A 27339-nucleotide genomic window follows, 5' to 3' on the forward strand; every position below is an offset into this window, starting at 1 on the left:
GAGCAAATTTTATTGAGAAAATATATAATAAGTATATTCTTGAAATAACATTTTATTTCCCTTTGTTAATATTATTACTTGCATTTGGTTGGGGTTTTGTTTTCCATTTTTCAATTCTTGATTCAGATAGTTTGCTCCTTTTGTTCTACTCCACTCAATACAATCACTGGAGCAAACAAAGCTCATTCAGGACTTTCTGATAGATATGTACCTCTGTTTTACCTTATGGCAAATTTTTCTATTCTCTTCCTATCTTCTGGTATTTCCTTTTTCAATTATAAAAAAATGCATAAATAAAAATAGTAAATTGTGACCTTTTTCTTAATTTATTTTTTTAATCAAGGAAAGAAAAGACACTCTGTATTGGCCTCCATATCTTTTGGGCATCTATATCAATCCTTTAAGGCAATAATAATGTTTCAGCTACATAGGTCCAAGATTGGACAGCATCTTACTTTGATTATATTGATTATATGCTGGGGTTTTTAGAAGGTGAGTGTTTTTTTTTTTCCAGTGGACCAACCAATCATTAAAAACTTGGGCTTGGTTTTTTTTTAATTTTCCTAACAACACTTCTAGCAAATCGATTCTTTTGAGACCCCCACCTAGAATACTGCATCTACCTCTAGGGCCCCCAGCAGAAGAAAGACTTAGACCTGCTGGATGACCCCCCAAATAAAAGTTATAATCTAATAATTAAAATAAAACAGTGTTAGGTTTTATGATTAAAACAAACACAATTTGCCAATTAAAAACTAGTCTACCATTTATGTTTTGAATAATACTTTACTGCCTTCTTTAAATCAATTTATTGCCTTTTAAGTTTAAAAGTTTCAAATAGCAAAGAGAAAAATTCAATGTGGAATTTTAACATGCAGGAATTAATAGGTATTCTAATCTCATCCTTAAATAGATTAAATAGGAAACAATTGAAGGACTACAGAAAAAAAAAGAGGCTTTTTTCTTGTTTTTCTTTTTTTAACAGAAAAGAGAATGTTGAAGCAAACACTACGATGAAAGGGAGAAAAAGCAGCATTTAAAACAGTGACAGTTGTCACTGACTTCTGCTGTCCTACTATCCTTAATATCTTCATGTAAGAGAAGTAGAAAGGATTCTACAAAGATTCAATTTTCTGTTGAAAATACTGATTCAAATACTGATCCTGTGCCTAGTGCTGTTTTTATACATTTATGATGATATCTGCACTGACAGAAGACTAGCCTGTACTGAAGAATATTGCAAAAGAACAATTGCTCTCTGAATAAGATGTGTAGGTGAAAAAAATTGTTACAAATATTTTGCTCTATCTTCCATTTTACCATTCAATTTAGGAGACAACAGATACCACAAAATCCATCAACTCTGATGAATTAAAAAAGTAATTTTTCAAACATTCTTGGAAAATGGGAAGTTATTATAAAACTGAATTTAAAGTCTTCTATTACTGCTTTCCAATTTTACCTGTACAAAAAATATAAAAAATTCTTTATTATGTGTTTTTATCTTTTTTCAAAATGTGATTTTCAGAAACATTCTGTTGTATTTCTTCTGAAAGAAGCAGGATAAAAATATCTCATTAGAAAATAGTCTAACTTTTTTTGAAAAATACGTATTGATATATTAATTTATACTTAATTTATATATTCATTTATGCAACTTTATATTATAATTTTTTCAGTCTTTGATGCATAGATACTACAAAGAAAGAGAAGATGAAAGTATTTTATTGTTACAAAAAAGATGACAGATTTATTTATCACTCCATTTTCATATCTTCAATCAAAAGCATTTATTTGGTCTTACATTTAACTTAGGTATCTATTATTTATTTTCAGGCTAATTATTTTTTATCTAAAATTATTCTCTCACAAACTTCTTATAAATATATATTCCAAAAAACTTTGGCAGTTTGGATTTAAGTTTTCAAGCAAAACATGAATTGCTTGTAAACTTTTTTATATCATCTTTCTGTAGAATGTTTTGAAAGCATATTTCTGCCTGACCAAATTTTTCAATCAAAGAATAAAAAGTCATTAGGAAGTGTGTCAATAGTGTCCAAATGCCCATGAATCCATACCTACCTTCACACACAGGCTGTACACCTGACCAGGAACCATTAAGCAAGCACGTTCGCTCTGCAGAGCCTCGCAGCTGATAACCCATTTCACATGAGAAACGGAGCAGACTTTTTGTTTTGAACTCATCCCCTAGTCTAGACCCGTGAGCTGGTACTCCTGGATCATCACAAAAACCAGGATTATTTCCTGCAAAACACAACAGAGCACACATATTGCCAGGGGTATTATGTCCAAATGTAGTGGCTGTGAATAGTGCCACTGCATTCTTTTCATTACAAGCAATCCCCCCTTTTCTCCAGTTTTAGGGTAGGAAACTAAAGTCAAACATGAAAATACCTATCTTTTTACCTTACTTCTTTTCTCAGACCAACACAGACCTAAACACAGAATGTGATAAAAATAAAAGAAAAAAGATAATCTGAATACAAGAAGCACTCCTGCCAACTTTTTTCAGTTCAACAAATCTGTTCTTTTTTGATAGAAAAATTTTCTGCACATTATGTTGTTTAACTTGTAGTGATATCTTCTAATAACAAGAATTAAATAACAGCAAGAGTGAGGAGAACCATATTCAAATTTTTAGGAAATGCATTTGAAGTACATATATCTACAGAAAATACTCCTGCCTTTGTGTCTGTCAAGAATGAAAGTATCTCATAATTTTCCTTATCCTCTAAATTTCTATGCAAATATTGGTAACAAATTTAGAAGAGAACAAACATGTCGCAAGACAGCTCTGAAAAAAAGTTCTCGTAAGTTTGACAAATCAGTCAAGTGCTTTATCACATAGAGTGGCTGTTACAGGGGATACTATACAAGATGGTTAATGAAGCATGGTCTCAGCATCAACAATTTATTATAAATTTTCATATAAAATTGTATATCTCCTAAATCCTTCTGCATCTACATTGCAGTTAACAGCAATATTATCATGTGTTCTCCACTTTTGAATTATATATCTAAATTCAAAGTCTTTGAAACTATAGGTTACAATTTTGGGTTCTGATTTTATTTTAGGGTTTGCGGTTTTTTTCCAAATATGTGTAAATACTTTAATAGTTTGAATTATGTATATATTTAAATGAATTTTTCTTCATAGGCATCCCTCTCATATAATGGAAAAAATTCTAAACAAGAAAAAACAATACCAATTCTTAGGAAAACTCAAATAGTTAATTTGGAAATTAAAATTTTTGTATGTCAGCATGATTACCTGTGCATTACAAGGTTTTAATTATAGCAAGTGTGAGTGGATACAGTCATGATTTCACATAAAAGAAGGACAAGATCTGGAATTCAAGACTAATTTGTGGGTTTTGATTCTGTTCACTTTGTTTAGTACTAGATCCTTCTAGAATAGATTGCTCTTGTCACCCTGCCCTACAGCCTTTAGACCTGGATTTCCTGGTGTAAATATTTGCTTGTAAACAGTGTGTCTGAAGTCAGATGGTATATTCTGTCTCTCTCTTTACAGTAAAACTCACTCTTCAAAGGACTGTGGCTGCCTCAAAACTGACTGTTGACAATCATCTCCAGCACACACAAACTTGTAAAGTATTTGTGTATTTGATGGACTGCCAGCTATGATGGGTAAAAATTAATCTGGAAACAATTCAGAGAGTATAGTGGTCTCAGGGATCAAGCACTGTCATCCATAATCTATGCCCTGGCACTGCTGAAGTCAAGATGTGGCCTCTGGACGCTATCTGCTTCCACTTACTCTAAGACATTACTATTTCACAGACAATTCTGTCTGCTTAAAATGTGTAAAATAACGTGAGGAGTGTGATTCAGTGGCATGTTTATGTCATGAAACAGATATATCACACAAACTTTGACTTGTGAACCCAAAGGGATTTTTCAGGGCAGAATTACCTATGAGTCTGAAAACTTCATGATGTCTTAGTTGCTTAGGGATTTTGCTGAGGGAATTATTCCAGATGAATGACTGGACATTTTTTTTTTACTTGGACATATCTAGTTTTGATTAGCAAAAAATCTGAAATGCAACCATGGAATTTTATAGTCAAAGGATATAGACAAAGGTAGTTACAGTAATATGAAGGTCTAGACCCCTTTTTATTTAGCAATGTAGAAGACTCAATATCCATTATTGAAATATGAATGTGTCATTTTAATCAAAAATTTCAACTATTGCTTAAATCATACTGTACAAAAGTCCATCATTGCAACAGGCCCCAGGCGACAAAAACCCCTGAAAGCATATTTATACCATCACAGAACCATCAGGCATTCAAACATATATTAATATATAATAACGAAATTAATCCCATTCTGAAAGAAACGACAGTTTTTAAACATTATATTTAGACTGTTTTTCATATCCCCAAAGTATAAAACCAATTAGAGTTCTCAGTCATGCTGGGCAAAACCATTCTTTCACTGACATTATGACAATGAATCTTTCATACTGGATTTTGATGGATTAATCTCCTGAATATCTAAATTAGAAAGTGTAGTTTGTTTTACAATTCTAAATACCTTTAGAGAAATGAGACACCTTTTAGGTTTTCTTTAGCTTTGGGTGGGTTTTTTTTGGTTTGTTGTTGTTGTTGTTGTTGTTGTTGTTGTTTTGTTTTTTTTAATTTTTTCTCTGTTTGTTTGGGTTTTTGTTGTTTGTTTTTGGTTTTTTGTTTGTTTGTTTGTTTACATTGAGCCAACAGAGACAGATTTTCATTTCCCTAGAGAATCATCTTGCTCTCAAGATAGTGACCCATTTTTTTCAAAGTTAGAAAATTGAAATCAGTAACAATATTTTAGTTACACTAGAAATATCTTGCCCACCATAACACATGACTACAAGGCTCTTTAGTGTTTTCAAAATCTATGAGTCTATAAAAATACTCTATTATATTCATGACTGAAGATATCTCAAGAGTCTCAATTTTTAGCAAGTAAAGTTTCCCTCCACCAACATGAGATTTTTCCCTGTGATGAGAAATGTTGGATAATAGCACTAGATTGTTATCTGACTATTCAAGTCTTCAGATCAATACCAGCAATTTCAGGTCTAGGATTTTATGCTGGATAAATAGGCAAAAGTGACATAAATGTGAGCTTAAGATAATCAGGAAAAAAATTCTTGTTGTGCAGTGATGTCTTTCAGGTCTAGGCATAGAGACCACGATGCCAGTGAGATATAGCAGTGTAAGAAGAATCTAAAATTTCCTCCTTGAGCAGCAGAAAACAGAAAAGTAATAGTAGTGATTTAAATTCACTTCCTTTTCTCAGTATTTCAAATTCTGCTCAGCATCCTTGCATGATATTGCAGCCCATAAATGGACCATTCTCAAGGAATACTTATTAATATCTTTTTCAAAGTACTGAAAATAATTCAAAGAACCTTACACCTATTTAATTTAGGTCAAATCTGTATCGGACCACACTGAATCACATCAGCCCAACTGTGGGCACATCTAATAGTTCAACCGAAGAGATAAGATTGTGTAATGAGCAATTATGAACAATTTTCTCACTAGGAAATTTTCTTCTTAAATCATTCAGGTATTTGATTTTTATATACCAAAGTGTGTATATCTGTTTCCCTTACAATAGCTATTAATTTAGTGTTCATGTCCTTAGGAGCCTATCCTCCCCTGAACTCTTCACTTCAACAAAACTGTGTGGTGTTTTATGGCTTCTTCTAGATTTGCATAGTCTAGGGGAGAATAAACAGGTTTTGTACTTCCTTATAGCACCAAGAACACATCAGACATTTATAGTGTTTGCACATTGTGACAATAATAAAGTATATTTCTGCAAGAGAAAAGAGAAGTAAAATGTACAAAGTTTACTTTAATACCTTTGCTGTGGAGTTTCTTAATCAAAATTTTCAGATGCAACAACCTTTGTTTATACAAAATGTTCATAAAAATATAATATATCACATGTATCCTTTTTAAGCAAAACTCGTCTAGGTTTGAAGCACTGTTTTTCTGTATCTGCTATACACTGCAGTATACAACTAGAGCATGTGGCTGAAGAGTGAAGTTGTGAAGTAATGGCAAAGAGAGTGAGATGATTACGAGAATATTTCAGTAAGTGGGTGTGATACAGTGGAGTGGCTATTGGAAAATAAACTAAAGAAGTATTTGCTAAAAAAATGTGTGAGAATAGCTTTGTTCATATGACAAGGTGACATTCAGATAATGGTTGGTAGAAGTACCTGAACAGTGAGGGAGAGTCCCACTCCAGTGGCTGTCTTCCTGGCATTCCCTCGTAGAATTTCCTATGAGCCTTCGACCCGCTGTGCAAGAATAGTGAACTATGGAGCCATATGTAAATCTGTCTCCTGAAAGAATTGCATTTGCAGGTACCCCAGGATGTCCACAAGAAATGGCTAACAAAGGTAAGAACACAACATTATGAGATGTTCTCATAGCACAGAAAAATCCCTTATAACCTTTAAATATGTGGCTGGTTCCACAAAACATACATGTCTGTCTGGATTTCAGGTCTTGCATGGTTTCAGTTTTCTTGTTGCTATAGATGTTTAATGGTCATTTGTAAGATTAAACACAAAACTATGTGTAAAACTGGCCTATCCAGTTTTGCCTTTCTCTAAAAATATGTAGATTTCTTTCCTCATTCATTTCTGTTCATGATCCTTCCTTAAAGGATAGGAAGGAAGACACCAAATAAGGTTGTATTGCTTTAACGTGCTTCATATATTGCAGATATGATGAGGTAAGTATCATGTATCTACAACTAGGTATAGTTGAAGCAGCATAGTGAAATAAAATATTTATTCAGTAGTATTATTATAGCTATGTGATGAACTAGATTGAGCAAGAGATAAATTGATTACTGATATTTTTTATAGTTTTAAATCATATTTATTTTTCTAAGATACAAGACGTAAGGAACATGCTTGCACCAGTAAATATTTTTGCCAAAGCAAAACAAACAAACAAATTATGCAGCTATTTTGTATTTAAAATGGTTCATTTTCTCTAATTATTTTACTACTGAAATATGAATAAATCCACTTTTTCAGGTTATAGCTCTTATTGACAGACATTGAAAGCATAGATTATTTGTGGAACAAACAAGGAAACAAGAAAACAAAACACACACACACACACACACAAAAATCCACCCCCCCTCCCAAAAAAAAAAAAAAAACAACCCAAAACAAAACAAAACAAAAAACAGCTTGCGTCATGTGAATATTAGCTACACAGCAGTATGAAAACCATTTAAAAAAAAATCACCAACCTAGTGACATTTCTTGCTCTGGTATATAAGTGTAAATGCACGAAATAAACAATTTTAGTAAAAAAATCAATTCTGTTAAGCAAAACTTTTAAATCATCTGATATGTTTCAAATTTAAATATACTTTAATTTCATTTACCACTTCTAACAATTGCATTTGAAATCATAAATCATATCATGAAATTAATAGGGATCAGAGAAGGAAAATATCTCAGTGGAAATTAATCTCAGGCAAACTGATATTTTGTAAAGATGTGAAGCTTACTGATCATAGGAAACACCAGAAGATTTCCTCCCTCTCTGAGGAGAAAGTGATGGAGGAAATATGAAGTGATGTTACAAAAAGCCCCTCTTGAGTAAAATTTTTCTATACAACTTTTCACAGATTTGTTCTCACATATACACTACAATGAGTCTGAAAAGAATATAAATATCTGATACAGGCACTAATGGTCTTAGACTAATAATTTTAAATTATAACAAATAAACAATAATTTTAGATTTCCCTAGCTGTTTCCAGGTACCTTAACAATTCACCAATAGGGGAAATTAATTTTTACTTTCTGGCATTTGAAATAACAGTTCCACTGTTCCCTGGAAACATTTTATAATAATGCTAAGTTGCACAATATTTTGTCTTAATGTTTTCTAACTGAGATGTACAATTTGCAGTGTATTGATCTCAAAGTCCACTTTGTTCCTTAATAGACGGCTACCCTTCTTTTTTCTATCATGACTTAAAATCATGCTCAGCTCTTTAATGTTAATCCAACCAAATGGATACTTACACAAACACTTTGGTAATGATCTATCCCATAACCCGTTAGCTTTACAGGTCAGCACAGATGAGCCCAGGAGATAAAAGCCCCTTTTGCAGTGGTATGCCACGCTTGTTCCGTACTTGAAAATTTCAGGATAATTCTGCTGTCCGTGACGAACTGCATTCTCCACAAAGCCAGGATCAGAACAGTTCACCACTGTAAGACAAACAATATTCATTGCTTATGCATAACAGAAATATCATAAATGTAGCGATGATTCTCATTGCTTCAATTGCAGCTCTTGACTGGTTCATCTACGGTTTGTTTGTGGGTTTTATTTGATTTAAATATCAGAAATATTGACTCCTAAGTAAGATCTAGATCGTTTTGCTTTGCAAATAATGCTACAATTTTACTCCAGTTCTTTTAATAGTCTTGGACAAGATACATAATATCAAGTATACAACTGGTTCAAAGATGAAAGAGAAATTGGAGGAATTTTTTATCATTCCCTTGGTAGCCTTAGTTTGGTCTTGAACATAATTTTTATGTGAAGGAACAGTCTGTATTCAAAATAACACTTTGACATTTTCTTTTTTATTAATTTCCTCTAATGAGAAAAATTGCTTCAAATATTAAGGACATTTTCTGCTACTAATGTGTAGAACAGGAAAAGGAAGACAGTGAAAAATCAAATACTTGATAGGGGAGCAGGAGTGAGGTAAGCACCAAAAAACATAAAGTAATTTTTTTCAGATAGCTATTAAAAGCCTAAAAAAATACGGAGTTTTCATGACTGTTTAGTTTTTATATGAAGTATAGCTACTCTCCCCACTCCTATATTTTATACTCTGCGGAGACTGCAGGGTCGAAGAATCATTTGACAGCTTGGGTTGGAAGCGACTTTTTCAAGCACCCAATTTTGCTGTCTGTTAATCTGAAAACTATATGAAAACTTACAAACACCTACTCCACCACCCCCATCTTTTTAGCAGCTGCCTGTGTGGCCTGGCTCAGCCAGCCCTGGCACCACGATGACACTGGGGGCTCTTGGCTGACCAAAAGCAGGGACGCAGTGAAGGCAGGAGATAAAAGGCAGGACTATTCAGAGACAGGGCTACAGAGTTTATTGGACCAGGGGGACCCTAACCCTAAAGCTCTGTGTCAGAAGAGGCTCTGAGAATGTGAGGGGAGCAACTTATAAAGGGGGGTAGGTCTCAGGGCAGGGCACAGCGACAGACCAATAACAGAAAAGTAAGGAGTGACTCTCAACATGACATACAGGTGCAACCTCAAATCATAACCAAATGGGAGGGGACCCCCTTGATTCTGCCCAATCACTCAAAGCCTCTCTTGGAATTTTCTGGACACAGGGAGAGGCCCCAGAGTGACTGACAGGACCAGAGGGTTATATAACTAATGATTGACACTTAACAAATATCTGACGAACTACTTGGGGATGAGCAAAGGGAAAGGAACAGGAGGGGGGTACAAAGAACAAACCATTTTACATTAAACTTTCTGGAAATAGCTCATATAACAGAACAAGCAAAGTAAAATCCAAAACATGCCCCACCACACATCTTCGTTCTGAAGATAAAACTATAAATAAACTAAAAAAAAAAAAAAAAAAAAAAACCCAACTTAAAATATTATTAGTGTCATAAATTTTAGCTCAACCCAGAACCACAGAAATCTACCTTTCAAGTACGTCATCTAATCAAAATCAATTTTTGTGAAAATAAAAAAAATTAAAAAATCATTTGAGAAGAATATAGATAAGACTATCATTTTAGAGGTAAGATATACATAGTCCCTAACAGGTTGCTTTTTACTCCCGAGTAACTTTTATTCAAAAGTGTAAGTTTTATCATACATAAAATCTAAATATGCAGATCAGATAATACACTAGAAGTAGGCAGCTTGTGCAAATATTAATTAATTGAAGGGGTATTTTATTCAATCAGCTAAAAAGTATCAGGATTTTAGAAAAATTCTAACATCCTCAAATTTAATTTGGTGTAAAATCCAGTTTTAAGTTATTTATCCTTATCTTTTAAAGCCATACTCTTGAAAGTGTTAAATGTCCACAATTTCAACCTCAATTATAAACATATACCTATGTCTAAAGAATGCCTCACATGAATCTAAAGTTTTTCTTCATAGCAATTATTTTAGATGCAATATTTGGGGAAAATAACTCTTTTTGGGGAAAAGCGACCCATTTTTCATGCAGCAATTGCTATTAAAAACACTGACAATACAGTTACACAGAAAAGTAAAATATTTTTAAAAATTCGGTATTTCAATAGTGCACACAGAGCATTAGAATGATATTATGTAGAATAATTACGTTTAATGAAAGTGATTTTTTTGTTTTATATTCTTGAGCACTAATAAAATATTAGTCTCCTAACTGAAACTGTTCCTATTTGTTTTATAGTGATTCTTATGAAATAATTAATCAGAGAAGTTACATTCAGCTTGCATTATAATAGTTTAACTTATATTTCATACTAACAACTTTTATTTAAACATATTGCTATAACCATAACATTTTATACAGAAATAAGATATATGGAAGTTATATAAATATGCATTTACACGAGATTTCATCGACAGAAACAAACACTTCCTTAGCTCATGACTTCTTTTTCCTGTCCCATAAGACAGGGAAAAATAGCAAGTTATAATACCTCACTGCTCTTTGAAAGCTGCGAAAATTTTGGATGTGTAAGTCTGTGTCTCTGTACTTGCTTTGAAGAACTTTCTTCTGGGGATCTCTATTTAAGAGTATTATCAAGAGAAAACACTTTTTTTCTTTTACATGACGAATTCTTTGTTACTCCATGGTTACTCATCTTTGTCAGCTAAGTCTAATTCTCATACTGGCAACATAAGTATCATTGTAGAACAAGGACAGGTGTGAAAGTCTGTAAAATGTACAGTCCACTGACAGGATGCCTCACCAAGATATTAAGCTAGATCTGAAGGAGCTCATATATCTGAACCCACAGTGCAATCCTTTCTTACAGAAACTAGCACAGTTCCCAGAAGCAACACAAGCTGCATCCTAATTAACCCTGTTTCCTAGGCAATTAGACATGGTGTGGTGCTGGGTAGATGGTGCTGTAAAGTTCCTACTTTTGGAAGTAGCCTGCATCCTCTGCATACTTATAAGTTGCTTTTTTCAAACACATCCTTAAACTTAATTTTTCAACATAAATGTATACACATTCCTAAACATTTGAATACACATCTGTATCAATGTGAATTAAAGAAAGCCAGCACTTGTTTTCTGGCATGAGGCCAGTAGGTGGTGGCTCAGCCATGCCATTGTGCACTGTTACCCTCCAGAACAGGGTGAATTTCTCTGAACTGCTCATGAAGAATGATCCTCCTGTCCATACAAACCCCTGAGCCACACTACAAATAATTCCTGTGAATGTCCCTCTTGGTTCAAATAAAAATATATCTAAATAAGTAGGAGCAATTCAGCTCCCATGCCAGGCACTGTTTAATTTAAAAATACAGATAAATTTAATTTAAAACACAGAAGTGAATACTTAAAAATATTTCTATTTAGATAAAACTATTTTTATGATAATTTGATTCTCAATCTCACAATTGCACAATACCACTATTCTGATCAATCATATAAAAAAATGAAGTCCAGGGTTGTATGGAATATTTATACTGGTAGAGAACAGAATTCAGGTCTTCTTGAGACCTATATCCATGTTTTAATCAGTACCCCACCTTGCAATGAAACTGCGTATCTAAAATAACTATGGCAAAATAACATTTTTCTATTCCTATTGTAGCAACTACTCCTTCAAGAGCAGCTCTTCCCTTAAATAATACATATAAAAAAGAGATGGGTTTGTGCTTTATGGCTGTAACAATATTTAAAAAATTCTGTGGAAAAATAATAATTACATTCCTCTTCCAGTCGTCCAAAGGTGAATTAATATCAATTTATCAATATAAAAATAATATTTAAAGTTTTTGTGTATTAGAAATTTTATCCTGGTACAAATGGGACTCCTTGCTGTGCTCATAGAGATCCACAGTACAGATGTATGTTTAGTAGCCTACATTTAATATCATCCAAATTTGTTTTGGCTCAGGAATATAGCACTAAATACAGGGCATACATAGCTTAAATAGGACTTTTACATTTTTACAGTAAAACTTTTACATTTACAATACAATTTAATTAATGAATACACAAAACTAGTGAAAATTTGCATGACAACAGATACTGCTGAATTCTTCCCAAGCTATAGGACAAGATTCATACTGTTTATCAGATAAGGTTCTTACGATGTCAAAAGAATCTCCATGCAATCGATATTTTAGTTTATTTTCTGATGGGATTTTTGCGTGGTTTTGTTTGGCAGTTTTGGGGGTTTGGTGTTCATTTGTTTGGGGAGTTTTGTTTGTTTATTTGGTTTGAGATTGGAGGTTTTTTTCTGTTATTGTTTTGTCTGAGAATGAGGTTGCAGATGCACTGGTATTCTCTTTGATGGAATGGGGAGGACAGTGGAGATCTACAGGTACAAACCCTTAAAGGAAGGCACCTTCCAGAGCAAAAATGTTGACAACTTGTGATTGCATCATAGACTATCAGTCACACAGGAGCCACATTTGGGAGTTCTGGGAACTCCAGAATTTCAGAAAGTACTATTTTTTAAACTATAATGTTGAATGTTTATTTTATTTCTAGATCAAAGTGATAAACAGTGAAGTGCAGTACAGATAGAAGTTATGTAGAGGAAAAAGCAGTAAAATAAGCAGTGAAATGCCATTTTAGAATTTATTCAAAAGAAAAACCAAAAAGTGTTTATTTTTCACTGCAATTTAGGGAAAATAATTGTTATTGAACTCAAATATTCACTAGATTAGTTGAAAGAGAGAATTGAAAGTAATGGTTCAAATTATTTCCATTTTAATCTCAGAATATTCTATTGAACAGAAGAAAAATCTGATGCATGTTGCAAAATTCTCACATTTATTGAAGGTTTTGTTGATTTATGAATACAATTCTTTTCAAATATTCTTCTCATCCTATGGGTTACTTAAATCTTTCCCTAGGTTTAATTTTTAACCAACACTCACAAGAGCTGTCCCTTTTTTTAGTGAAGTTGAGATTATTAACATAAAAAATCAAATATATGTGCTTCAAATTAAATCTTTAGTTTAATGGGCAATGGTACCAAGTTTGCTTATGGAAAGTCAGTATTAGAAATTAAAAGGAACTTTGTTTCATGAAGATACACTGGCCCAAAGCTACCCAAAAGCAATTCTAACTGAACTATTTTTGCAAGTCAATAGGGAGAACAAAAAAAGTTAATTCTCCATGAAGACCAGGAATATGGAATGATCAAGGAATATATTGCAGTCCCAAAGTATCAATTTTTCTGTGTGATGGAGTTTTCACTCCAGTACCAGTAGTATCTCTTTAGACAGCTCAGTGATGAATGAAATACAAAGCAGTCACCAAATGCATAAATTAAGCATGTGCTCTGTGAACAAAATTCTTGCATCATACATGAAGTCTTATCAAATGATTATGCAAGAGAATATGATCCCTCAAGCTAAAAAGTAACCACAATTATGCCTGCATTGCCACTTAAGATCAGCTATCAGTTGTTAAATGTATACACAAGTGTGCTTTTGCTAAGAAGAGCTGCAGTAAGGAGTATTTTAGAAAAGAATTTGGGTTGGCTGGCATACAGAACTAAGGCAGTATTTTCCCCAATTGCCTATTACCCTGGGGACTCAATTGTAAATCACAGTGAGAGTAGATGGAGATTGCATTCTCTCAATGACATCTGTCAAGAGTTGCATGGGAAATGAATTCTGTCAGTCTTGGTTTTCTCTTCTGAGAAAAGCTGGAGAATAGTCAAAGTCTGCCCTGATAACTTTGGAACCTCACACTGAGTAGATTCAAACCCTTAAGGACAAAGAAGTTAAAAGACCATGTCAGAATCCCTAGAGAGGCTTTCTGTTAAAAAGTTGAATGATCATCAAAAAGTACATCATTCACAGAATTCAGTTTCCTGTTCTCACTTTTTTTTTCCTTGTCAGAAACAAGCTTCTTTTATAAACTTTCATATCTGATCAATGGTATTTTATGTGAAAAGTATTCCATTAATGTTGGTATCTAGAATATGTTTAGGGACTGACATTCTAGAGTGAACAAAGAGTAGAGAATTCACTCTGTTTTTATGACAAGTTTTTAAAAATGCTGTCTATAAAAAGAAAGAAAGCTCTGCTAGTGAAAGCATAATGACAAAATTGCCAGTAAACAAAATTTTAGTAAAGGTCAATGCAAAGTCAAAAATAAACAAGAATGAAAGCTTCTCATATTTTGCCAGGTGTCACAACATCAAATTGACCAGAAAGATAAAGTACTTACCTGTTATTTTTTTCTTGTGTTCTCTGCATGCAAAATTCATTTTGGGGCATCTATGTACAACTAGTATTAAAACAATAACTTTTGTCAGACTAGTACGAACTCTGGGATTGTGACTTAAAGTCTTTCTTCTGATTCTCTTTTAATCTGGTCACTGTTTTTCACCTGGGTGAGGAACTCTTCTGTTGCCTCAAAAGACGTTTCTACTACCTTTTGAAGCGTCTTTGCCTGATCTCCAGGCTGGTTTCACTCCAGAGAGGGGCATCTCTGCCAGGTCAGGTAAATATCTCAGACTGTATGGCATCTCCCATGGCACCTCACCTCATTTAGGAAACTTACTCAAGTGCAAGTTATCCTTCTGAAGAATGTCAACATGCTGTCAAATATGAATAGATTAGGTATATCTGACATTTAAATATAAATAAGTCACAACAGAGGCCTCTGACTTTGGAAAAACAAAACTGAACAAAATGTATTTCTCAATTTATACAGATCCTTGACTCCACCATAGATGGAAAACTGCTTAAATTCAGAGCTTCTTTATCTTTGGATGAGAAGAATTGGTTACCAGTCTCAATCTTTCTATAAGCTGCCATCAGAAAGGTTATTTTTCTTGTCAGTAAAGGAATGGAACGTATTACCACTGGTTCAAATGACAAAGCCACTAAAGAGAGCACAATAAAATTAAAAATGCTTTGTAGATGCCAGATTCCTGATAAATACAAAAGCCTTATTCAACTTTTCAAAAATCTCTCAGCAATGAGATAAAGAAAGATTAACCTTTTAAGTTAGAAATTCAACACAAATACAGTATAAACAGAGACCTGAATTCTTTATTACTAACAATTACCTGGACTTACTGATACAGACTGGAGAATGCAAGCTAACTCAAACCTCTGCAACTTTGCCAAATGGATCTTCCCATCAAAATGTTTCTGGTCCTAAGAAACATATTTCTAGCAGGAGAAAAGCTCCTAAATCTCATTTACAAAAAGATAAAAGGAATTCTGAAGGAAACAGTAGCAAAGGATATCCACTTCTCCTGGTATAGATTATGAATATGACTCTGCCTTAATATTGGCAGAAAGTATGGTGTTAAATACAGCAGTTCTTGCTTCAAGCATAATATATGGAAAAATGACCTGCAGTGCAATCAGGAGTGCAGAGCCCTGATTAGACCATCTGATTCAGTTCTCAGTTTGGTGGTTAGGAGTTATTATGAAAAGTAGAAAGCATGGAGATTGGCTTTCTGTGCTTCCAAAGACTAAATGGAAAGTGGCTCCAAACTGTTAATGGAAAAAAAATCCAGTGAATATACTTGGCTTAGGATTTAATATAGCCATCACTACTTCTGGGTTAGCACATCCAGGTTGCACCAAGCTCTACTCTGGCAGGTTTGCAGCAGAGAACAGAGATCTAGGTATTGTAATTTTTCTGATGCCACTTGGTTCCAGTTTAAAGGCAATTAAACCAACTACTTGAACTGTTCTTTATCAACTAAATAAAACTAAAGACAGAGTGAATGAGGAGGATTACAAATGAAGAATTTAAAATTATACTTCAGAGACTGTCACATTCCAGAGAAGGTTATTGCCAATCTTTAGAAAATACTAAATACATCAAAAGGAATTAATGCATTTTTTTAAACAGATATTAATGTTTAAATAATTAAAAAATGTGGGGTTTCTTTCTCACGAACTACCTGAACATTGCAACCTGCCATTTTTTTACTTGTGAGAGAAACAGTTTGAATATAGTTTTTCCAAGGCATGGGTATTTTAAGAATTACATTACCTCAGAACCCAGGTCCAAATCAAATACTAAAAAATATGTAGATTTTAAGAGATAAAAGCTTTTACTTGCTAAGCCAAAACAGTTAACCAGAGCAGATAAAGGCATTCCAGAGTAGGGAGAAATACCATTGCAAAGCAATTCAGTACTTGCAGTGCATTTAGGATGTACGAACATATTAAAATCCTTTTTCTAATAGAAGTTTTATCATACGGCTCTTAAAAAGCAAATATGATCTTTTGTGTCCATTACCTTTTTCTTTGCCAAAACCTCCCATTTAATTTCCTTGCTAAATTTCCTGTCACTGATTCCTTAGTTAACCTGCTATTGACACAACAGACAGAAGCAGTGTATGATTCCAGAAGGGTGCATAAGAACTGTTCTGATATTTTCTGAAAATATCAAGGTTTCCTGTGCATAAATAACAGCTCAGTTTAACAGTAAAAATAAAATAAAATAAAATAAAATAAAATAAAATAAACTTCTACAATAGCTTCAAGCAGCAATTTTTAATTTGTAATACATACTGTACAGTCTCAGCCAAATGAAGCCAAGTTCATTATTGACTCAGGTGAATTCAACTGAAGTTTGAAAGAAAAGTCAAATGTAAAATCTCAGTTGAATTAAATGATACAGGTTTGCCAGGAATCAATCCTTTCCCAGCAGGATATTTAAAGAGCTGGAAGATTGACTTTATTTGTAAACAAATTCATAATTCATTCCTAAGAATGAACTTTAGAACAAAGGTTTTCCATCCATTAGATAAAAGACAATTTTAGAAGTAAAGGTTTATGCCAGAAAAAGTGCTATTACTTGCTTTAGGTAAGTTCTAAGCAATTCATTAAGACCAAATTTGACACAGGAATATAGTTGGTCTATATACAAAGTCTTTAGTCTCAAATTGTATACAAGAATATTTGAACCTGAAAGTGGAAACTAAACAGTTTGTCTAGGGCTTTGTCCAGGTCCAGTTAGATTTTGAATAGCTATAAGAATGGAAAATCCACAATGTCTCTGGGAAATTTATTTGGGTGTTTTGCCACCCTCATATTTAAAAGGCCTTTTCTTATGTTTGATGCTGTACCCTTTGCATCATATACTTTCAGTGAGCATCACTGAGAAGTCTGGCCCTCTTTTTTTAGACTGTGCTTTAGATAAGTACAAATATCAGCAATGTTCCTCTGAGCCTTCTCTCCCCTAAACTGAACAATCTCAATTCTCAGTCTCTTTTCAAATCAGGGGTGAACCATGAGAAAAGTTTGTATCTCTGAAGATATACTTAGGAAAGGGCAGAATACACCAGAGAGAGAGGAGGCCACACACATGCAGGCACACACTAGTGAGAATTAAAAAAAGGAACACTGAGTTTCGAAAAGGCAATGCATGAGGGGGTAGATACCCTCTGTAGCCTGTGGAGAACACGCACCAGAGAAGAGAAGTGAGAAAGAAGAGCAGAGAGAAGCTGCTACATACTAACTGCAAGGTCAACCCATCACTCTAATCTAAAATAAGAAACAATATCAAATATCAAGGCAATTATATTACAACACTTTAAATTTTCATATAATTGAACTAAGAATGGCCCACATATCTAGAACAGAGATGTATGTACTAGGAGAACTGTATAGAAATACTCTAACACTGACATGCTTTAGCTGAAGTGGATATTGAATATTTCCTTTACAGTAAAATGAAATATCTTCTGGTGTGAAAATACATTTTCAACAGTTATTGTTACCTTAGACAGTACATTCCTCTCCAGAAGGAGAGGTTTCTTGGACAAATTGCAAACTTCCTGACAACTTGTTCAAACGCTTTCAATCAATTAAACTTGATCACAGAGGTGAGCAGGTACAGTGTTATGGCAAAGCACTCTGGCTTTTAGAGGGGTGCATGGAGCGGGTGAAGAAATTAGGTGGATCTCTGCAGTTCATGATGAAAGAGATACAAGACAGTTACTGAAAAATATATCTCACTATAGAGAAAGAAATACTAAATGAAGAGAAGAATGAAGTGAAGAAACACTGAGTGAATGGTCCATATTCACGCCACCTTCATGAGAATAGACAAAATTGTAAATACGCAACTAGGAGAACTCTGGGCCACTCCATTCTGGTAGGAGTTTACCATTCTTAATTGAATGGATCTTGGCAGAGCTGCATCTATAACACTCACTCCTTTCAGAAAACCAATCTCTCTAAACAAGATTTCAGAACACAAATTGGCCTGGATCAAACTCAAATTCATGTGAATTAATTTAAAAAGAACAACAAAAGTAAATAGGAGAGACAACTGAAATAATGCTGTAGTAACTTCAGGCATCCTAATTCTATGGTTTTTTTTTAGAATCTTCTCAGTCTTTGCATTGTTTTCCCTTGTTTTCCTTTAATAAATTTAATGGAGCTCAGTGTAAATAGCTGAGTAACTCTGCTCATAAATGGGGTTGAACTTCAGTCAAGCTGTTCTATCTCTGCCTCTGACTGTCAAACAGAACAGATTCTGATTACATCTACAGTATAAATGAAAAAGTATGCGTTTCCAACAAATAAAACCTTACTTAAATGCCTCACAGATGAGCTTGTTCTTTTAGGTCTAGCAAAAGAAAACTATATAAAACGGAAAAAATACTTGAGCCTAAATAGGAACAGTTTCCTAATTCTTGTTTCTCTGTTCCAATAATTACATTGTTATGTTAGTTAACTCACTTGAATAAATTCTGAGGGTAGTGACTGAGGGAATTGTTATCTCTTTATTGTTTTAATGAGAACGAAAGATTTAATTCCACACACACTGAGCCTGAAATCGCATCAGCTATCTCTGAAATATTTTGATGAGCTAATCACCAAAGATAATTATTATTCTTAGAAATAACAGTTGTAATACAAGAAGATTTTCAATAAACCAACAGGTGGAGATAATAAAGGTACAATAGTCAAAGTTATGTTATTATTACGTGATTTTTAGTCCCAATGTTGTATCCTTAGAATGACTTTGCTGCCTGAGATTTCCATTAGCCCACAAAAGACAAGACACAATGAACAAAACACATAGTACTTATACTGTTTTAACATTTTTCTAGTGAAAAAATACCCAAGAAAAGCTTAGTAACCACTGCATTTCTGGAGAAATGTTTTGTGTTCCATTTCTTTGTATGTTCCATAGCAGACATAACCATCAGATTCTTTCCAGACACTAAGTCTTTTTCAATTTGTTTTTGGTTTACGTATTTGGAAATAAATACTGTTATTAACATTCATAAATGAACCCCAATAATTCCAACTTTGAATATGATCATGTAAACATTTGTTGGCAGGGTAAAACTCTCACCTCGGCAGTTGGGTAAAGGACTACTCCACTGCCCATTGCTTCGACACTGTGCTCGAGAAGCACCCTGAAGTAAGTATCCAGTGTTGCAGGTAAAATTCACCACATCGTTTAAGTTGAACTCACTGCCATTAGTCATTCCATGACCTGGATTCCCAGGATGTCCACATGTGATTGCTGTTAGAAAAATAAGCAGGTTAGCATCTAAAGAGAAAGTGATAGACCAAGTTACACAGTTGCAGCCTGCTATTCTAACCCCTTCAGTGTCTATGCCATCCTGTTTCTGAAACAACAGAAAACAGCAGTTACTGAAAGTATTAACAAGTCTGTGCTAGGTTAGAAACTGGATCATAACAACCCTTGTAATTGACAATTGGTCCAATAAATATCTGATGTGAGTCCAAATACTTTTGAACAGCCAACCCATTGTTAATAATCAATTATGTTTAAAAAATTAATTGTACTTACGGACACAAACAGGAGTTTGTCCAGACCACTTGTGGTCCTGTAGGCAAATTCTGACAGATGTACCAACAAGTCGAAAGCCAGGGTTACACTGGTAGACCACAGTGTCGCGATAACTGAAACCATCTCCACTAATATGACCATTCACAATTGGATCTGGAGAGCCACAGTGACCAGCTACAATAAAAGAATAACTTATCAAAACCACCTATTTTGATAACACTTGCCAAAATTTACAAGAAAAAAACCCCAAATTTCAACTTTCCTTTCAATAAACAATATGTTTAGAGTCAACTACTGCACTGTGTAGAAAAAAGTTCTCAGGTATAGAACCCACAGATGATATTTCTTCTACTTCTTTCTTCTAAGAAGAAAATAACGAATTAGAGAAATGAGAATTCTATTATGAAATAATAATGTAGGTTTGAGAGTTAAAGACCTCACACTTCTGTGAGAAAAAAAGGCAACCTTATTAAGGCACTTCATCAAAATTAAAGAAGAAGTAGGGTATTTTTGTCCATACTGACCAAATTATAAAGAAATATAAAGAAGAACTCATGGTGATTTTGACATGAATATGAATTTATAAGCATTTTCCACATAGAAGGCATGAACAAGAAGGAATGTCTGCCAGCACTGTTTCCTGCTCATTTCAGCTGCTGTTAGAGCATTACAAAATCCATTATTCCAGGATAATAGCAGTCTTGGCAGTGAGGTGGCCAAGTAATGATTTAATTCATTCTGGGTTCTTCATTCTGTTTGAAAACAGAGTTGCTGAGCAAAAAATTATTTCTCTTCACTGATTAAGGAGGAGAAAAAAGGTTGGTTTTTTGTTTGTTTGTTTGGGGTTTTGTTTGTTTGTTTGTTTATTGTGGTAACACTGATTAATTACAACTGCAGTAATTTCATCTGAAACTATTCTAAATACTCATTTTGAGAGGTTAGGGCTGGGACCTAGGCTCAAGACTGCAGCTACAATGGGTTGTGTGTGTGTGATTACTTTTGTTTCACACAGGCTGTATCCATCAACAGCAACTTGTTTGTAACTTCTCTTCAGGATTCAATCTCCTTTATAATAGAGCCCCTTTATTATGCTAGACATTATATTTCATTCACACCTAATGGCTCCTTTCAAACCCTAGAAGGATAAAACATACACCACTTGATTAGGTTTTTCATTCGCACAGGATTATTATAAAAATCCTAACTGAAGGATTGCTGATGCCTTTAGAAGACATTGTGGTATTACTCTGCAAATTTGTGGGAGAAAGGATGAATGTAAGATTTTCACTAGTTATGCAGCTACTTGTCCCCTTACAACAGAGAATATGGCAGCAGAGGACACTGAAAACATATTTTTCTCCTTGAAGTATGTCATGGAATAATTTATCTTATTGTTCTCAGTCCAAATTAGTAACATGATCCCTTTTACCCTTCTCTCTATTGCAGCCTTGTCTAAAACACACTCCAGGCCCTGGCCCCTTAATGGGTTCTTCCCCTGAACTTGCTTCATTTTGCAATATCTTTCTTGTATGGTGGAGGACACAAAAACTACACACAATTTTCCACATGAGTGCTGAAGAGGAGATAATAACCATGACCTGCTGACTACAGTGGTACTCATACACTCCAGTCTGTGATATTTTTACTTCAAGGCCACACTTTTAACTCTTAGTCAGCCTCTCCATTCAATCACCTGGGTGCTTTCTGTAAAGCTTGTTTTTACCCAGTCAGTTCCAAGAGTACTCACAAATGGCATCATTCAAGGAAAAGTGCAGGATTCTGTATTTGTCTTGCTTGAACTTTATGAGCTTCCTGTCGGCCCGTTCCTCCAGATTCTAAAGGTCCCTCTGTCAAGCAGTACTACAATCCACCCATCAACTGTTTTCCCATCATTTCATGTCACCCTCAAATGTGCTGCAGCTGCATCCCGATTTGTTATCTAAGTGACTAACAGAACCTGAATAGTTCGGGCCTTTGTGTTCATCCTAGGATCCACTGTCTCCTAGTCACAGTTCCAATCAAAAAACAACACCCTTAGATTTTTGCTGGCTCAATTAGTTTACCACCCCTTTTTCAGGTCCCCAGTCCAGTCCTTGTCTTCTCAATTTGGCTACCAGGATACATGGGGAGACTGTTTCAAAAGTTTTGCTACACTACAAAGTGAAATAAATCTACCACTGCAATCTACATCTCATGAGACAGTCACGGGGAAAGGCAGTAAGATTATCAAGGCTGGCTTTTGATTGTTCCACCCTGTCTGTTCCAAATTATCTTATTTTCCCTATGCTAGAAATTAGTTTCTAATATTTTCTCCGTATTTTTTTCAGGGAGTGAGGTAAAATAGAAAGGAATATATTAAGGTATTTTTAAATTTTCTGGATCTAAATAGTGAATAATTGCAAAGTAGTAGCTGCACAGAAGACAAACACAGTACCACAGGGAATTTCAAGAAGATAGATGAAATGTGCCACCTGGCATAAAGAGAAATATTATACACTTTCTCTTAAATGGGGATTTAACAAGTTGCTGGACTTATTACCTGAGTAATTTCATTTACTGATCATTCCACCTACTGCATTTAATGATTTTTCAGGGGTTTTTGACTCATTTAAATTAACTATTCCAACATATCAAGAACTGAAAGTGCACTGCAATGACACAAAATATATGTAATTTTCTCATCAAATAAAATTAGGCATGAAATAAAATTAAAGAAAATAGGAAGGCTGTGAGGGATTTTTTAGTAAAACGTGCCCTCAAGAATTTAGAAAATTGTTCATATGCATCAAGGTTGGTTCAGCAGTTTTATTCTAAAACACCTGGAAAGCAAGATATAAATTATTCTTTTTTTAATAAGAATTTCAAATATAAGCCAATATCATAATATTATACTGCAATTTATCATGAGTTATGAATTAAAGGATTAGATATTTTTTTATAACTGAAGTCCACAGCAGCATATTTTCATACTGATAAATCTAAGGCATTATATATATTATATAATTAAAAGACTGAATGGAGTAGACTACATTTAACTTTTGATTTTAAATGTGTCCTTGAATTGTTTACATGTAATTTTGCACCTGAAAGACCTAAAAACATAGGGAAAAGTATCTTGTGAGGAAAACACACTGATCCATAATTAAATGCCACTGATTTTGCAGCTAGAGTTAGGCTAAATAGAGCTAGGTTAAATTCTTTCAATTTATTTCTTCCAATTTCTTCCCTATGCCCTGTATGCCCTATGGTCAGCCATACACACAAAGCATGCATAAAAACACATAGGTTTTGTGACATAGCTGCAAATATTCTTGGAAGGAAAAAAGGGAAAGAGACATATTTTCAATGATGTGAGTAAGTGTGTGAAGTTGAAAGAAATCTTGCCTAACAATTCGTATTTATGCTTGTACAACTAATAAAAAAAATACATGTAATCCTAAAAAACTGAAGACTTAGGTCTTATATTCAGCTTTAGACTCATTAACTACAGTCCGTGATTTTAGCTCTCTTTAGTGACAAATAATTAGGAATTGACAAACCCTTTCCTAAGATACAGAAATTAGTGTACTCATTTAACCTGAAATCATCAATTTATTCTACATATATCAGTGAGTAATATAAAGTAATTTCTATTTCCATTTATAGGTGTCTTGAAAATTATATTCATGTAGGTACAGTGTAGATAAAAAGCATCTCTAACTCATTATAATTCCTTTGAAATGGAAAGGTTCGTTCAGAGCTCCCTGGGTGTTTGCCTTCTGATTTTCATAGGCTTCAGGTAAGTCTTAAAAGCACCTCTGAAATAAATTTGGAGCATGTTGGCCTTGAAATTTAGGAATATTCAACTAGCAGTATTCGCATCATCTAGGCTTAAAATTTAAGAATTTACCTTTCCTGAATTGCTCTCTGGAGGAGCCTACATAGTTCCATTGACCTTGGATTGTATTCTTAATTGCATCTTAATTAAGTATCTGAAGAACATGGTATTAATACACCTTTTGTGAAAGAGTGTAAGAGAGACAGGAAGGGGCTTAGAAATAAAATTTTCTGCAGCATGCATGGAGTAACTCAAATTTAGACTTTTACACTCAAATGTTTGTACTGTTTTTAGTACTACAGAGCCTGTCTGAATTTGAAATAGCAAACACAGAGTAGTGATTAACCTGCTATCTCTGAATGTTATCTTTTTAACCTGATGAGGTAGATCCATGCATCTAACAGTTCTAAGCATAAGGCTTCATTCAACAATGAAATCAATCAAATAGGAGCTAAAGTTCATCTAACTTTTTAGAAAAAGAATTGGGAAGTATCATAAAGCAAACAGTGCTTTTACTACAGTAATAGGTCCTGCAAGAGGTCCTGTGTTCATCACAAGTAGGAATAGATCTGTAAAAATAATTTAAAATGCAGAATAGTCAGGTGGGGAAAAAATCAATAGTTATTAGCTATAAGGAGATAATAATAATTAATACCAATTTCAATGGGCATTTGTAAAAAACTGAATTTGTCAAAATCCAGCACCATATTACTCCTGGAGAAGAAAAGGATGACTTCATATAAATGAAGTTAAAGCTGCATAGACAGTCTTTCCTAAATATGAGCTTTAATAAACTTATTAACTTTTTCCCAAAGGGTTGAAGGATTCACTAGGTATCATTTCTAAACTGACTTTCAGAATAATGTGGTATTGTTCTCTACATATATAAAGTATAGATTGTTAAATATATATATAGGTATATGTAAGTCCTGTACTGAAAATTCTTCTCCATCTCTACACTATTTGAATCTAAACTCATGACTACAATAGACAGTTAATCTTCCGGGAGGTTCAGTGTAAATGTTAATTCTCAATAGCCAGAATAGAAAAGAAACTCTTTTCCAGCCTTTCATGAGCAAGAGTGATTTATAATACAAACAGAATCCATTGAGACTTGTGTATTGTTGAGTTTGCATATGTTGGCAGCCAAATTATCCTGCATATAGCCTTTCAAAAAAGAAAAGTAGCACATAAGTACTGAATACTGTCATTATTGATCAGATTATGAAGTAGTATGTCAGGTTATTTAAAATGAATTAATACTAATTCATATTGTTATGCTTGAATTCATTACAAGCAGTTGTCAGGTAATACCCTGGTGATGCATGGTGTAACACACTGGAAAAACCTACAGGGATAATCATGCTCTTTTTTTGCAATAGGGTTTGCCTGTTTGGAACAGAAGAAAGGGCTGTGGAAAAAACACTCTTACACATGCAAGTTTTGGGCTGTTGGATCTCCACAGTTCTAATGTATTTAAATGTCAGTCATCCAGGGATATAACCCGAGACCAAAAGATGTCTGAGGTGTTTTTAGATACAAACCTTCTGTACACTTCCACTGTGGAGCTGATGAGCTTAAATATGTGAAAAAGTAATGCTGAATCATCATTCCCCTAAGCAGCACTCAGTGCAATTTTTTTCTAGGTAAGGAAAGTTCATTTTACTTCTTTATTGCTCTAAATATCAAAAGCGGTGTACTCTACTTATGCCTGTATCCTATGCTTATGCTATTCTACGCTTATTTCCTGCATCAAAATGACATCTTTCCTTATACAGCATACTTCAAATTTAACAAGAAAGTGTTAAAATATATCAAGCCGGAGATATGTTCTTAATTTTCCTAAAATTTGCCAGAAACAACTACGTCTTGCTGGAAAGTCACTAATAAATGAACTGACATTCAGAAATTAGGTTAGTTTTATGAGACAATAGTCACTATTTTTGATCACTCAGTGTCTTAAGAGTCCACATACCATAAAATTATATTCAAAAAATGGAACTACAAACATTCCTGTTGCAAAATGAAGGAGTCAATCAGGAATTCATAATGAATGGCTATGAAATCTTACTCCTGATCTGAATGACATGATTCTGTGCTACTTTTTTTCTGATAATATTCTGTCTTAATTTTTCCTTCTGCTGCAACTTAGTATCTGCAAGAAATTGAGATGTTAATGGTTAATGGTTCAAACATTGGTAAGATCACTGTAGGATTTTGCCCACTATAGCAAGCTGTATAAAGATGCCACTGCTCATGTGCAGTCACCAAACCTCCCCCCATACCAGATAAACCTCTGCAAAATTCTGGAAATCAGGACATATAGTTAAGCCACTTGAAAAGAGTTTGAGATAAGATAAAGGTGATTCTATTGCCCAATTATCTCAGGTCTAAGAAGTAAACAAGCCTGCAGAGAAGAATGTATCCATGGGGAAAGCCAACTCAGCAGCTGTACTAAAAATCAGCTCTGTCTGGGTCCAGCAGACAGGTCATTTCTGTCCCACTCATTTCTGAGGCCTTCCACCAGGGGACAGCACATGATCCACAGTATTGCAAGAGATCCACTGTAAAACTCCTCCACCACCCAGAAGAGGTGTTTGGACATTCCCATGTATACCCGAATATAAAGATAAGCATGGAACACTTTGTGTCCTGCTAAAATTACATAGTGAAGCAGCAGAGAAGAAAAACGCCTTCCATGTGAGGTTGAACTCTGAAGAGGAAAGCAGAAATTCCTCCTTTCCTAATAGCAACAAACTACATTCAACTACAAGGCAAGAAGAAACTCTGCAAAATTAGGGTAGACAAAGCAAATAACAGATTCCATGAATAAATATCCTGGTCACAGCCAAGAATAAACCCACTGCTGAGCCTCAAATGTTACTCAAAAAGAGAAAGTTTTTCTTATGCCTGTTTTAGGAGTGTGAACCAATACAAGTGGATCTGAAGAGAGCAAGAATTGGGGTGAGAATTTATATAGTTTATAAATATAAACTATATAAATCTTAGGGTTTGAAAGAGTCTTGGTTTTTCTTCACTTTTGACTGCCTCTTGTCTGCTTCCCCTGACTGAATGGTCAATATGCTGAATGCTCAATTGTATTTGGAATGCACCAGGAATAGTCATAATTGAAGTTTATCTTGAAGCTTAGTTTCATCACACACCCTGCTCCACAAAGAAAAACACTGTGAATGTGAGTGAATATTTAAGTCACTTAAAAATCATACTGGTTTGAAAAGCATTACAACAAGATAAAAAGTAATTTCTAAAGAAATTATATATGCTAGTAGAATAGCACAAAATCATATTAAATACACAATATTTCCATATTTAAGGTACCTTTATTTTTCATTGATTCAAAAATATTGGTTGACAAGAGCTGAATTACAGTTCTTGATACTGATTCAGACAAAACAAAACAAAGAACAGAAATTTGGGGTC

At 34.1% G+C, this 27339-nt stretch overlaps 1 protein-coding gene across 1 annotated transcript in view; it reads right to left on the reverse strand.

Moving 5' to 3' along the window:
- Window positions 1-27339, reverse strand: part of CSMD1 (CUB and Sushi multiple domains 1) — a 240209-nt gene that overhangs the window by 31210 nt on the left and 181660 nt on the right. Inside the window, exons 37-41 of the mRNA XM_066314261.1 lie at window positions 20082-20255; window positions 19617-19790; window positions 8105-8293; window positions 6266-6439; window positions 2083-2265 (exon numbers count right to left, since the gene is read on the reverse strand). Coding sequence (XP_066170358.1) covers window positions 2083-2265; window positions 6266-6439; window positions 8105-8293; window positions 19617-19790; window positions 20082-20255 — 894 coding nt within the window. The remainder of the gene's footprint in view (window positions 1-2082; window positions 2266-6265; window positions 6440-8104; window positions 8294-19616; window positions 19791-20081; window positions 20256-27339) is intronic.

This window comes from Sylvia atricapilla, chromosome 3 (genome assembly GCF_009819655.1).
Source record: "Sylvia atricapilla isolate bSylAtr1 chromosome 3, bSylAtr1.pri, whole genome shotgun sequence".
NCBI classification, from domain to species: domain Eukaryota; kingdom Metazoa; phylum Chordata; class Aves; order Passeriformes; family Sylviidae; genus Sylvia; species Sylvia atricapilla.